At 36.8% G+C, this 13,436-nt stretch overlaps 2 protein-coding genes across 4 annotated transcripts; both read left to right on the forward strand.

Annotated features, from left to right (window-relative positions):
- The first annotated feature begins 7,540 nt into the window (after positions 1 to 7,540).
- On the forward strand, positions 7,541 to 8,716 carry LOC120151251. Its single transcript, XM_039163768.1, has 3 exons — positions 7,541 to 7,742; positions 8,137 to 8,281; positions 8,593 to 8,716. The coding sequence occupies exons 1-3, from the start codon at positions 7,541 to 7,543 to the stop codon at positions 8,714 to 8,716; spliced, it is 471 nt and encodes a 156-aa protein (XP_039019699.1).
- A 1,397-nt stretch (positions 8,717 to 10,113) lies between these two features.
- Positions 10,114 to 13,184, forward strand: LOC120151243 (cysteine-rich receptor-like protein kinase 10). Of its 3 annotated transcripts, none has more exons than XM_039163759.1 (8): positions 10,114 to 10,958; positions 11,040 to 11,444; positions 11,525 to 11,620; positions 11,691 to 11,899; positions 11,970 to 12,180; positions 12,255 to 12,492; positions 12,569 to 12,719; positions 12,805 to 13,184. In XM_039163759.1, the coding sequence occupies exons 1-8, from the start codon at positions 10,799 to 10,801 to the stop codon at positions 13,102 to 13,104; spliced, it is 1,770 nt and encodes a 589-aa protein (XP_039019690.1). In that variant the 5' UTR covers positions 10,114 to 10,798; the 3' UTR covers positions 13,105 to 13,184. The 3 variants fall into 3 exon arrangements, with proteins under 3 accessions (XP_039019690.1, XP_039019689.1, XP_039019688.1); XM_039163758.1 differs by having other exon boundaries at positions 10,114 to 10,558; positions 10,678 to 11,444; XM_039163757.1 differs by having other exon boundaries at positions 10,115 to 10,958; positions 11,128 to 11,444.
- The last annotated feature ends 252 nt before the right edge of the window (positions 13,185 to 13,436 follow it).

Below are 13,436 nucleotides of genomic sequence, written 5' to 3' on the forward strand. Positions count from 1 at the left end.
TACCCATTTAGATGCCCGAGCAGTTAACAGTGTTAATTTCTCTGTTAAGTTACACTTGTCATAACTTGGTAATATTAAAATTTTATTTAAAAATTAAAATTATATATACATTTTTAAAAAGAAAACACAAATTTTAAAATAAATCTTCATTTCAAACCTTAAATCCACGCCACTGCTATCTTTTAGCGACAACAAAGCTCCAACTGGCCTCCCCTCCTTCCGACCAAAATCCCCATGAAATTGTGACATGACGAATCAACGTTTTATACCCTACGAACCTTAGGATGAAAATCGCGATTCCGACGACCAATCAAAGAAAACTACAACGACGTATAAGTAGGTGGATAGTAGGAACTATGTCAGGGCCGAAAAGGGCGGAGGTGGCGGATTAAGGTTAAGATTTGGGTTTTTGGGTTGTTTATAATATAAAAAAATAGTTTTTTTATAAATATCATAATATTTGTGTAATATTTTTAAAAAAAAATTAAAATATCAGATTGTGACACGTGTAACTTAATAGGAGAAATTAATGTCGTCGATGCTCGGATAGCTAAATGGGTAACGTTTGTAACGTAAGGCACTTGGATGAGTCAAAAAATAATATAGACACCTATTTGGGAAAAATAGTATAGTTTGGGCGCTTATTTTGGTATTAAGCAAAATTTTGAATGAGATGCTAAAATGAAATAAAAACTAATTTTTTAGCACGAGTACCAAAATAAAACAATTTAAAAATTAAAAGTTTAGGTATTAAAATGAATTTAAATATTAAACTTATAATTTACCCTTTTTTTTACAGAATTTATGTTATTGAAATTAAAATGTCATATATTTATTAGTTTAAAGGGGAAAAAGGTACTTTATCAGTCATATCTTTTTTAAAACAATAATAGATATATTTTTATCCTACATAATACTCTTAGTTGATAATAACAAATTTATTGATTGAAAAGGTAGCAATGCGAAAAAAGTAATGTATATGCAAACGACTTCGTTTTTACATCCATTGTACCAAAAAAATAATAATTATCATTATTATTAAAAAAATGACATATGAAATTGAAATTGATTTGCGTATAAATCATCAATTTTACGATTTTTTTTTTCATTTTTATTGTATACACATTGAATCAGCCTTATCTCATGGTTAAATCACCTTCTAGAAGTTTATGGAACTTGTAAAAAAAAGCCTTTACCTAACCAAATAAAACAAGTAATAAATTTCAACAATATTAGGTTCAAAATTAATGATTATATAAAAATATCTAATAAAAATATACATTTTTAATCATATAAAAATTAATCAATAATCGACGTGACAGTCAGATTTATTAGTTTGAGAGGGCATCTCCACCGTGAAAGATTTGAACAACATAAGCAAGAGTGGTGATGATTTATGACAATGATGCCACACTAAACATATACCCAGTTGTTGACTTGTTGCTGCCTCACAATAACCATAAACTTTATCTGTGGATCATACACCAACTGATTGAAAATTAATTTTAATTTAATGATTATTTAAATTATTGATTCTAATTGTACATTAGATAATATTGCAATTTCATTTTGTGTATCGTACAAGTTGATTTTTTGGTTTAATGTCTAAATAAGTGCCTAAATTATGTCTTTGTGTCAATTAAGTGCCTACATATTTTTGGCACATCGGGTGCCTAACATTACAAACGTTAGCACTTTAGGTGTCTGGGCTGTCAACGGTGTTAGTTTTTCGGTTAAGTGACATATGTCACAACATGGTAATTTTGAAATTTATTTTCTAAAAAAATATTAAAAATATTATTATATCTATAAAAAAAATACCTTGACTTTTCTGATATTATAAAACATCATCAAAATCTCAAATCCTAACCTTAATTCACGTTGTCGCCCTCTCCAGTCACAACCGTTGCCTCCGACGTGGTCCTTGCCATCATCCTAGTTATATGTCGTCGTAGTTGTTGCCGATTCACCATCGAAATCGCGTGGGATCACGATTTTTATCTTAGGGTTCGTGGGATTTAAAACGTTGATTTGTCGTGATCAGTCGTCAACCGATCACGATTTCATAGGGGTTTTGGTGGCCAGGGGGAGGGGAGGTCAGGTGGAGCTTTTTCGACGACAAAAGGTGGAGGTCGGCATGGGTTTAGGGGTTGAAATGAAGGTTTTCAAAGTTTAGGTGTTGTTTTCAAAATTTATGTATTTTCTTTTTAAAAAATATATAATTTTATTTTTTTATTTATAATTTTTTAAAAATTACCAGATTGTGACATGTGTCACTTAACGGAAAAAACTAACGCCGTTGACAGCCTGGGCACCTAAAGTGCTAACATTTGTAACGTTAGGCACCCGGATGACAAAAAAAAAAGTGTAGGCACTTATTTGATACAAAAAACAGTTTGAAAACTTATTTGGGCATTAAACTATTTTTCATTAATTTAGGGTAAATATAATAATAACTGATTTGAATACAAGACTTCAAGAAATAACAATAATTCTATCGAAAATATTGATTCGTGATTGTTGAGGTTGATTCTGATTATCGTTGTAGGCACCGAGAAGAGAAAAGAAAAAAAAGATGGGAATCTTGCTTGTATAATTAAATGGGAGAATGAAAATGGTGACTTTTGTGCCACTTACCATGGTGATGCTGATCTTTCCTACGGAATTTCCTTCAATGCACGTGGGATCATTTGAATTAATCAGTACTTTTAGGATTTAAATATAATTTTGAACAAAAACAAATTGATTTTATATACGATCATTAAATAATAATACTGAAATTGAGAGTATTGAAACCATGTGGAGGGCAATGTTTTGTTATGTAACAAAATATTTACAAGTAATTATTATATTATTTGATTATTGAGGGTAGCTATATATATAAGTCAGCATGGTGATTGGTGATTAATTAATTAGGAGTTGGCTTGTCCTTGCATTTCATTTAACCATTGCAGCTTATCAATATTATTATTATTATTTATTACTTATTTAGTACAGTTAACCTGTTTCTAAAGTTGACGGTTTGGTTTTAATTCACAAGTTTTTTTTTTTTTTTAAGAAACACAGCGATATATATTAACCATAAACAGCATCCACGGTTACAAAAGGAGCAATACAGTTAGGAAAATCATATTGAAACTCTAAGCAAGCAGCAGATGGAGCCCGAGTAGCAAGATGGTGAGCCACAAGATTTGCAGTTCTCCTAATATAGGTCACTCGGATATGAGGAGCATTATCTAATAAACGTTTTGCCTCCGAAAGTTGATTTACAGAAAGATCCAGCGAGCGATGGACGAGCTGTCGGACAATATTACGCGCATCACTCTCGACAACAACTTGAGGTCAGCTAAGAGCAATGGCAAGACGAATGCCTTCCATTAATGCATCAGCCTCTGTAATGGCAGGCTCCCAATGTAGTGAGAAGATTCGATTACAGCCAGCGCGCGATAACCATTCCCTCATGATCACGGAAGATAATACCACACGAAGAATGTGAAAATGATTTTGCACCATCAACATTTATCTTGAAAGATCCAGCAGGAGGCTTATCCCAGGTAGCAAGTTGTTGACTCTCCATTGTAGGAAAATATCTGCCCACATGTTGGTGACAATTTCTTCTCATGAAGAAAAACATTGCGTCTGTACTGTACCATAAAGAATACAACAAAACAAGTAAGCCAACCGAGACACAAAGAGGGAGTTCATCATTGTTTCCAACCATGCATGAGAAGAAGGAGTAGGCAACCGTAACAGGAACGGTAGAAATCCCGCAGAACATAAAGCAGAAAAGGCATCTGGGCAGTCGCGAACTGCATGTAACACTGTTTTATCAAGTGATCCACAGATAGGGCATCGTCCGTCCCCAAACCCAGAAGTTAGAAGTCGGCGACTAACCGGCAACACCTCTTGGGCTAAATGCCAAGCAAATATCTTAACTTTAGGTAATGTTTGAGCCCTGGAAAGGTATAGCCACAACTTTGAGACAGGTGCATCCAAATGAGATCGATGAGCGCATTAACCATGCGAGCCCGAGCACGTTGAATAAATTCCGGAAGAGTGACCTCCCCAAATTAAGATATCCGAGTAAGTTGGTGCAATCGGACATTGTAGCACTTGTTCAGCATCTATCGGTTGAAACACTTGGCTCACAAGGGGCTCCTTCCAACTAGGATCATCAGGGTGCATGAATTCCCCACATCGAACAGGATTTGCTGGGTTATCAGCATAGTGGGAGTTAAAAACATAGGAGTGGAGCTCCCCATCGACTTCGATGCATGGATATGGAACTATTAATCCCAATCCTCCAATGAAATCCATCTCTCAATTTTGTCATGGCAGTAAATATGCTACGGAATGCATAGGAAGGCCGAGAACCCAGCCTAGCAGCAAAGATATCTTGTGATGGAAAATATTTGGCCGATATAACTCTATTAACCAGACTAGATGGATTATGAATCAATATTTAGTCGAAAACTACCGAAAGACAGAGATAAACGTGTCATAAAAACATAATTATTTTTATTAAAAAAATTAAAAAAATAAACAAAGAAAAAAGGCAACCGACGATCAGCAACCAATATCAAAATTGGTGTTGTCGCAGATTAAACAAAATTAAAGAAAAAGAAATCGATTGGATATATAAAATATGACACAAATTATAATAAAAAAAGAGGAGATAGAGTATAATATGATTATTGTTATAATATTTAAAAAGATAAAATATTTTTTGATATAAAACTTATTGGATCTAAATAATTTAAATATGATGTTGAAAAAAACACACATGCAATTGTGAATATCCACGGCTTCTTGATGTGTTTCTTATCCCATGACTCTAACGTCGAAAATCGCACAATGCAAATAAAAACATGGTAGCCCAAACCGGCTATTATCGGTCGGAATAAGTCATACGAACATTTCGCTTTTGTTAATGGCCCATTTTCACGTTCTTCTATATCATTTAATACATAATCTATTCATTAAACAATGCTCATATATTCCTTTCTTTCACCATGCCAAAAGACTCCAAATTCCTTGACGTCCCCTTCCCTTTTAGATCACGTAATCATACCTACATAAACACCCTTTTGTTTCATCATGAAGAAACCAACCCTGAAGTTCTTCTCGATAAGCCGAAAAAAACAATGTCCGGTGGCTGTTCCGACAGGTTTCCGATCCGGTACACCCTACAGGACTACCCGGCTCAGTCGAACCCTTAATCCCAAGTTCCCAACCCCAACAACCGCTCAAACTCCACCACACAGCCCGCTACTACGCGCATCGGGTTCGTGAAAGCTTCACCAACATAGTCATCAAAATACTGTGTACCATATTCTTGTCTGTCATTTTATTCGTTGTTCATTTTGTGGCTTAGTTTATGCCCTCATCGCCCGAGGTTTCACATCGTGGATTTCACGGTTCCTGGTTTGGCTCAGCCTTCGGGGTTCGAGAACGCTTTATTTCATATATATATATATATATATATGTGAGCAAAGCAAGCATATAACATAAGAGAGAGAGAAAGTGAGGAAAAGAGAATAACGAGTGAGAGAAAGAAAAAATAGAGAGAACTTAGTATAACTTAAAATAATGAGGTTGAGTTTGTAAACTAGTCGCAGCTAGTATTGCAGTATTGTAATATTGAGAGTGTCATTGTAAAGTATTTTGTTTCATATCAATAAAAAAGTTCGAGTTATAAATTACCGAGAGCCCATCTACGCTTCCAACAAGTGGCCTCAGAGCTTGGTTCGAGTTCAACGTGGTGGAGAAGATGGCCAACATGATTCAACCACAAATCCCGAGATTGACAAAGACGATTGGAGCATTCAAATGAAGGCATTACTAGGCTCCCAGGATTATTGGGATATCATCGAGGATGGTTACACCGAGCCTGAAAATGCAGCAGCAGAAGCAGCCCTGGCCAATGAAGAAAAGAAGGTATTGAAGGAATCCCGGGAAAAAAGATAAAAGAGCGTTGTTCTTTATTTTTCAAGGAGTAGACGAATCTATCTTTGAAAAAATTTCTGATGCGAAGACCGCGAAACAAGCATGGGAGATTTTGCAAAAATCTCTACAAGGTGCCGAAAAAGCAAAAAAAGGTACGCTTACAAACTCTCCGAGCTGAGTTTGAGATATTAAAAATGAAAAATACAAAAACCATTGATGATTATATTAGCCGTGTGAAAGCGGTCGTAAATGAAATGAAAAGAAATGGCGAATCACTCGACGATGTTAGAGTGATGGAAAAAATTTTACGGTTATTGACAAGAAAATTTGATTACGTGGTGGTGGCAATCGAAGAATCGAAAGATTTATCCCAAATTTCGATTGATGAGCTTGTGGGTTCACTTCAAGCCCATGAGCAGAAAATAAAACAAAATGAAGATTCAGAAAACCTGGAGCAAGCTCTACAAAGCAAGATGAATGTCAACGAAGGAGAAGCTAGTAGCAGCTACACACGAGGTCGACGAAATCGTGGTGGTTATCGTGGAAGATACAGATGAGGACGAGGAACTCGTGGACGTGGTGGTCGATCATATAGCACCGTTCAAATAAGTGAAAGTAATCCAACATTAGGCTGTGGACGAGGATTCAGAGGCCGAGATAGGGGCATATATCAACAAGGAATTAAATTTCAGGTACAATGTTATAATTGCAATAAGTATGGTCATTATAGTTATGATTGTAGATCTGCTCCTAAATAAGAAGAAAAAATAAGGTAGCAGCAGCTCAAGAAGAAAAAATTGAAAAATCTCATGTATTCCTCACTTATAAAGGAAATGAGGAATTCAAGAAAAATATTTGGTATCTTGATAATTGTGCCAACAACCATATGTGTGGTCAAAGGGAACTGTTTGTGAAATTAGATGAAACAGTTCATGGGCGAGTAACGTTCCGAGATGACTCGCACGCAGAAATAAAAGGAAAATGCGAAGTTATGATTACTCAGAGAAATGGAGAAAAGAAATACATTTCAGATGTTTATTATGTACCTGCTTTGAAAAGCAATACCATCAGTCTTGGTCAACTCCTGGAAAAATGATACGAAGTGCAGATGAAGAATCGCTCGCTTGCCATCAAAAACAAAGAAGGAGAATTGATAGCCCAAGCTGATATGACTCGAAATCGTCTCTTTACAATTGATATCGAGTCGGGAGAAGTCAAGTGCATGAAGACAGTGATCAAAGATGATTTATGGATGTGGCATCTAAGATATGGACATCTTGGATTTTCTGGTTTGAAGCTGTTATAAAAAACAAGCATGGTGAAAGGACTACCAGAGATCAACCCTCTAAATCAATTATGTGAGGCTTGCATCAAAGGAAAACAACATAAACAAAGCTTTGAAGTTGGTAGATCCTGGCGTGCCCGAAGACCGCTGGAGATAGTACACACAGATATAGCCGGTCCTTTTGACATACAATCGCTTGGCGGTAACATGTACTACCTAACTTTTATTGATGATTTTAGTAGGAAATGTTGGATTTACATCTTGAAAGAAAAGTCAGAAGCGCTGGAAAAATTGAAAGAATTCAAAGCAATGGCGGAAAAACAAAGCGGACAATATTTGAAGATACTCAGATCAGATAGAGGAGGCGAATATACATCAAAGTTATTTGAAGAATTCTGCAAAGAGCATGGCATCATCCATCAGCTGACAACCAGATACACACCACAACAAAATGGAGTTGCAGAAAGAAAGAATCGCACAATCCTGGACATGGCAAGAAGCATGATAAAAGGCAAGCAACTACCGAGAAATTTCTGGGCTGAAGTAGTTCGATGTGCAGTTTACCTATTGAACAGATGTCTAAAAAAAAGCGTGAAGTATATGACGCCAAACGAAGCATGGAGTGGTCAGAAACCAGGAGTTGGACACCTCAAGATTTTTGGATGCATCGCATATGCCCACGTTCCTGAACAGACCAGAAAGAAGCTTGATGACAGAGGAGAAAAATGTATTTTCATTGGCTATGATGAAAGAAGCAAAGCTTACAAATTATATAATCCTCTTACCAAGAAGATAATTATTTCAAGAGATGTCGAGTTCGATGAAGCAGACTATTGGAGGTGGAGTAAAGAGGAAAAGAAAATTGAAGGACTATTTTTTTAAAGATGATGATCTTATCAATCAAGATGAACAAGCTGATGATCAAGGTCCTCAACAAAATGTACCATCGTCGTCAAGCAGCAGCAGCGATGCCAGTAACATAATAGAAGATCCTGAAGCACCTCCCACAGAAGTTCGAAGATCCACAAGAGAGAGAAGAATGCCAGAAAGGTACAATAATTATAAACTAAATAATATTTCACTTTTCTGCTTACTTGTGAACAGTGATCCAATAACATACGAAGAAGCGGTTGAAGATGACAAATGGAGGAATGCAATGGATGAAGAAATTGCATCAATAGAAAGAAATGATACATGGGAGCTAACAAGACAACCAGAAGGCCATAACCCAATTGGAGTAAAATGGGTTTACAAGACAAAGACTAATAAAGAAGGAAAGGTCGAGAAGCACAAAGTGAGGCTAGTTGTCAAAGGCTATAAGCAAAGACAATGAATAAACTATGATGAAGTATTTGCTCCAGTAGCAATGATCGAGACCATCAGACTTCTCACAGCAGTTGCAGCACAAAAAGGATGAAAAATTTACCAGATGGATGTGAAGTCAGCATTTCTAAATGGCTACCTAGAAGAAGAAGTTTATATTGAGCAACCACCTGGATACATTAAAAAGGGACATGAAGACAAAGTTTACAGATTGAAGAAAGCTCTATATGGTCTTAAGCAAACCCCGAGAGCATGGAACACGAGAATTGATGAATATTTCCAGAGAAACGGGTTCATGAAGAGTCCATACGAGCATGCCTTATACACAAAGAAAAATGAAGACGGTGATATCATGATCGTGTGCTTATATGTGGACGACATGATTTTCATAGGAAATAATCCAGGTATGTTCAATGATTTTAAGAAAGCTATGACTAAAGAATTTGAAATGACATATATTGGAGAAATGTCATACTTTCTTGGAGTTGAAGTGAAGCAAATGCAAGAAGGAATATTTATATCACAAAAGAAGTATGCAGAAGAAATTTTAAGAAAATTCAGAATGGAAGATTGCAAGCCGGTAGCCACTCCAGCAGAACCAGGAGTCAAATTAAGTGTGAATTCAACAAGAGAGCAAGTGAATCCGACGTTGTTTAAAAGCATCGTTGGAAGTCTAAGGTATCTGACTATCACACGACCAGACATAACATACGCTGTGGGATTGGTAAGCAGATTCATTAAGAATCCGAAACAAGATCATTGGATTGTAGCAAAAAGAATCCTCATATATGTCAAAGGTACAACAGATCATGGCTTAATCTACACGCGATCAGAAAATTCGAAGTTGGTTGGTTATTCTAATAGTGATTATGGGGGAGACTTAGACGATCGGAAAAGCACAACTAGATATCTATTTCATATCGACTCTGCAGCATTTTCATGGTCATCAAAGAAGCAACAAACGGTAGCTCTTTCAACATGTGAAGCAGAATACATAGCCGCAGTAGCGTGCACTTTCCAAGTAATGTGGTTAAAGAATATTTTGAACGAGCTAAATGTGGCACAAGAAGAACCAATTACAATCTATGTCGACAAAAAGTCTACAATTTCTCTTGCCAAGAATCCAGTCTCTCGTAGCCGAAGCAAGCATATTGATACAAAATATCACTTTATATGAGAGCAGGTGAAGAACAAAAATGTGGAGCTAATTTTCTGCAGAACTGAAGATCAAATAGCAGACATTTTCACAAAACCATTGAGAGCAGTTATATTCAACCGACTCAAAGAAAAGCTTGGAATAGAAAATCGAGTTTGAGGGGGAGTGTTAGAAGACAAACTCATTTTGGAATTATGTAGAAGTTTCAACACACTAGTATATGTCGGCAAGATTTTTTAATTTGAAGCAAAACAAGACAAACAATAAAAGTGGCAATAATAGGGAAATTGAGAAGAATCTAGTTCTCAATATGTCGGTTTATTTCATATATATATATATATATATATATATATATGTGAGCAAAGCAAGCATATAACATAAGAGAAAAAAAGTGAGGAAAAGAGAATAACGAGTGAGAGAAAGAAAAAATAGAGAGAATTGAGAGAGCTTAGCAAAGCTTAAAATAGTGAGGTTGAGTTTGTAAACTAGCCTCAGCTAGTATTGCAGTATTGTAATATTGAGAGTGTCATTGTGAAGTATTTTGTTTCGTATCAATAAAAAAGTTCGAGTTATAAATTACCGAGAGCCCATCTACGGTTCCAACATTAATAAGACCATCAAAAGGGTTATTATCAGTTGACGAGCATAGTCAATTGATCCCAATTTACAAGTTAAACTTATAACACTCAAAAGTCTTGCTTAAAGTTATTTTGATGAGCTTGTAAAATGGTTCGGTCTGGTGGAAATTGTGTGAGTCCAAAAGAAAAGACAACGACTTCATTCGTCCAGATTCGATTTAACTCGGGTCTTAAATTTGTTCAGATTTCAGAATTGTTTGGAAAAAAACTGTAAGAAGAAAATGATGCATTATCATCATGCTGTTCTATCTATTTCAGGAACACTTTACTTGTTTCTCTTTCTGTCTTCTTTGTTCCTCGTTGTCTCACAAAACATGTCCGAAATGCAGGGGTCAGTAACATATCTCCATGCAAATTGCTCCAGAAAATTACATTATGCTTATTTGAGCCGGTTCGAGGTTAACCTTGATCGTCTTCTCGTCCAGAAACTTTACGATCTAGGAAGTAGTCATGGTTTCTTTAACGACACGGAAGGGGAAGATCCAGACAAGGTGTATGGCCTTTTCCTCTGCAGAGGTGACGTTCAACTTGATATGTGCCAAAGCTGCATCAGCACAGCTCGCACCGAGTTCCGAAGGCAGTGCAACAACAAAAAGGAAGCCATCATATGGTATAATGAATGCCTTGTGCGCTATTCCTACAGATCTATCTTCTCAGTCATGGAACTGTCACCTTCTTTTCTTATGTTTAGTGCTCCAGATAGCGGAATTCGACGGATTCAGAAAGAATCTGAATGAGACTTTTGACCATCTGACTAGAATGATACCAAATGTTTCTAGGAACATGTATGCAACTAAAGAAACTGAGGTTTCAAGTTACCTAAAGCTGTATGGACTTGTTCAATGCACCCCTGATTTAACAGTTCCAGATTGCCAATCATGTTTACGTACTGCAATTGCTCAAATTCCAAACACTTTTGGTGTAAAAAAAAGTGGGAGTGGGAGAGTTCTTACACCAAGCTGTAATATCAGGTACGAGACATATCCGTTTTATGGAGAACCTCGATACGAATCACCAGAGACCAGTATAAATGAGGGACAAGGAGTTGAACCTGAAGCACCCTTTTCTTCGGAAATCGAAACAAGTGGAACCGACGGTTAGTGTTATCAGATTCTTCGGAATTTAGCTCGCCCTTTTTTGGTTTTATTGGAGTACTTATCGTTTTAGTAAACCTAGGCCAAACGAAATGGATTGCTATGGGAGTAACGGTTTTTGGAGTAAACCTCATCTTTTCTGGAGGTGTCTTCCTTTGGAGGAGGAGATATTTTCAAGGTATGTATATGATTTCTGCTAAATTGAAACAATATTGTTATTTATGGCTACTAATTGTTTTGTATTGAAGAGAACGAGGATGGTAACAGCCAAGATATCAAGCTAATTGAATTAGACGGAGGAGTACGCAACGACTACTCGAATGAAAATCTCCATGTCGAGACAGGGGTGAGATCTCAGGAGTTTCCTTCTATTCAGTTGGGTATTTTACAAGCAGCAACCAGACACTTCTGTGAAGAAAATAAACTCGGAGAAGGTGGATTCGGCCCTGTTTACAAGGTTTGTATGATGATCTTCACTAGTGTTGGGACTTTTTTGTGTGCTAGAGGTTCATTTATATCTTTTGTAGGGTATACTGCCAGATGGTAAAGAAATTGCTGTTAAGAGGCTCTCTAAAAGTTCTGGCCAAGGGCTGATTGAGTTCAAGAATGAAGTCTTGTCGATTGCCAAATTACAACATAGGAATCTCGTGAGACTCCTCGGCTGTTGCTTGGAGCAAAACGAAAAGTTGCTTGTCTATGAATTCATGCCCAACAAAAGCCTTGATGTGTTCCTATTTGGTTTGCTTCTTAAACCACAACAATTGTTCTCTTCTTTCTCAGAATGTTATATTTTGTGAGATCAATCTTTTCAGATTCAACTTCCGGTCTGCTACTGGATTGGCAGAAGCGACTTAGCATAATTAATGGCATTGCTCGAGGCATTCTGTATTTACACGAGGACTCTCGTCTTCGAATTATTCACCGCGATCTTAAAGCTAGCAATGTTTTGTTAGATAATGAGATGAAACCCAAGATATCGGATTTCGGGATGGCAAGAAGTTTTGGTGGAAATCAAAGCACAGACTATACAGACAGAGTGGTCGGAACATAGTAAGTCCATGAACATCATCTCACTAAGCCATGCATATTTTTCTCATCTTTCCAGAATCTAACTCGATTCTATCAGCGGATACATGGCACCGGAGTATGCAATGGAAGGCATTTTCTCTGTGAAATCCGATGTTTTCAGTTTTGGAGTCCTCATGCTGGAGATAATCAGCGGCAAAAGAAACAGTGGGTTTCATCTTTGGGAGCCTGGTGAAAGCCTCTTAACCTTTGTATGTTCTTTTATCCAATACTAGTTCCTTCAAATGATTGATAGTTGTGAGGATGTTCCATTCTAATTTTATGTAACAATGACAGGTATGGAAACTATGGTCTAAAGGTAAAGGAATGGAAGTAATGGATCCGTTGCTTGTTGAGTCGTGCATGGCCACTCGGGTGCTCCGATGCATCCATATTGGGCTGTTGTGCGTGCAAGAAGACCCTGCAGATAGACCAACTATGTCGTCTGTGATTCTCATGTTGGGAAGTGAGACCATATCACTTCCTCGACCAGCATTGCCTGCATTTTCTGTCGGGCGTGTTGTCGCAGAACCCACTTCAAAGGATAGAATATGTTCCATTAATGAAGTCACAATTTCAAATTTGTCACCTCGTTGATTGATTAGCTGCTGTTAGTGTAATTCCTGCAGGCCAGTCGACATTTGCTCGTGAACGCTGAATATTGTTCGATTGTATAAGTCTATGCATCAAAGTCGTGTATGCTTAATTATGTATTGAATTAAGAAATTAAAACAAGGACTAAATTGAATAATTCAATAAAATCTATAGACTAAAGGTGTAATTAATCAATACTCAAATGGGGCAGGCGATTTTCGTTCCCATGTACAGTGTAGGAACTCGACCTGGATTTCTTGAAGATGAGTGTGTGGTCCCTGCGTCTTTTAGGCTACAATGAATGTGAAAGCAGTGTTTATCTCCAACTCCCATCA

This window comes from Hibiscus syriacus, unplaced genomic scaffold, assembly GCF_006381635.1.
Source record: "Hibiscus syriacus cultivar Baekdansim isolate YM2019G1 unplaced genomic scaffold, ASM638163v2 tig00111036_pilon, whole genome shotgun sequence".
In the NCBI taxonomy this organism is placed as follows: Eukaryota; Viridiplantae; Streptophyta; class Magnoliopsida; order Malvales; family Malvaceae; genus Hibiscus; species Hibiscus syriacus.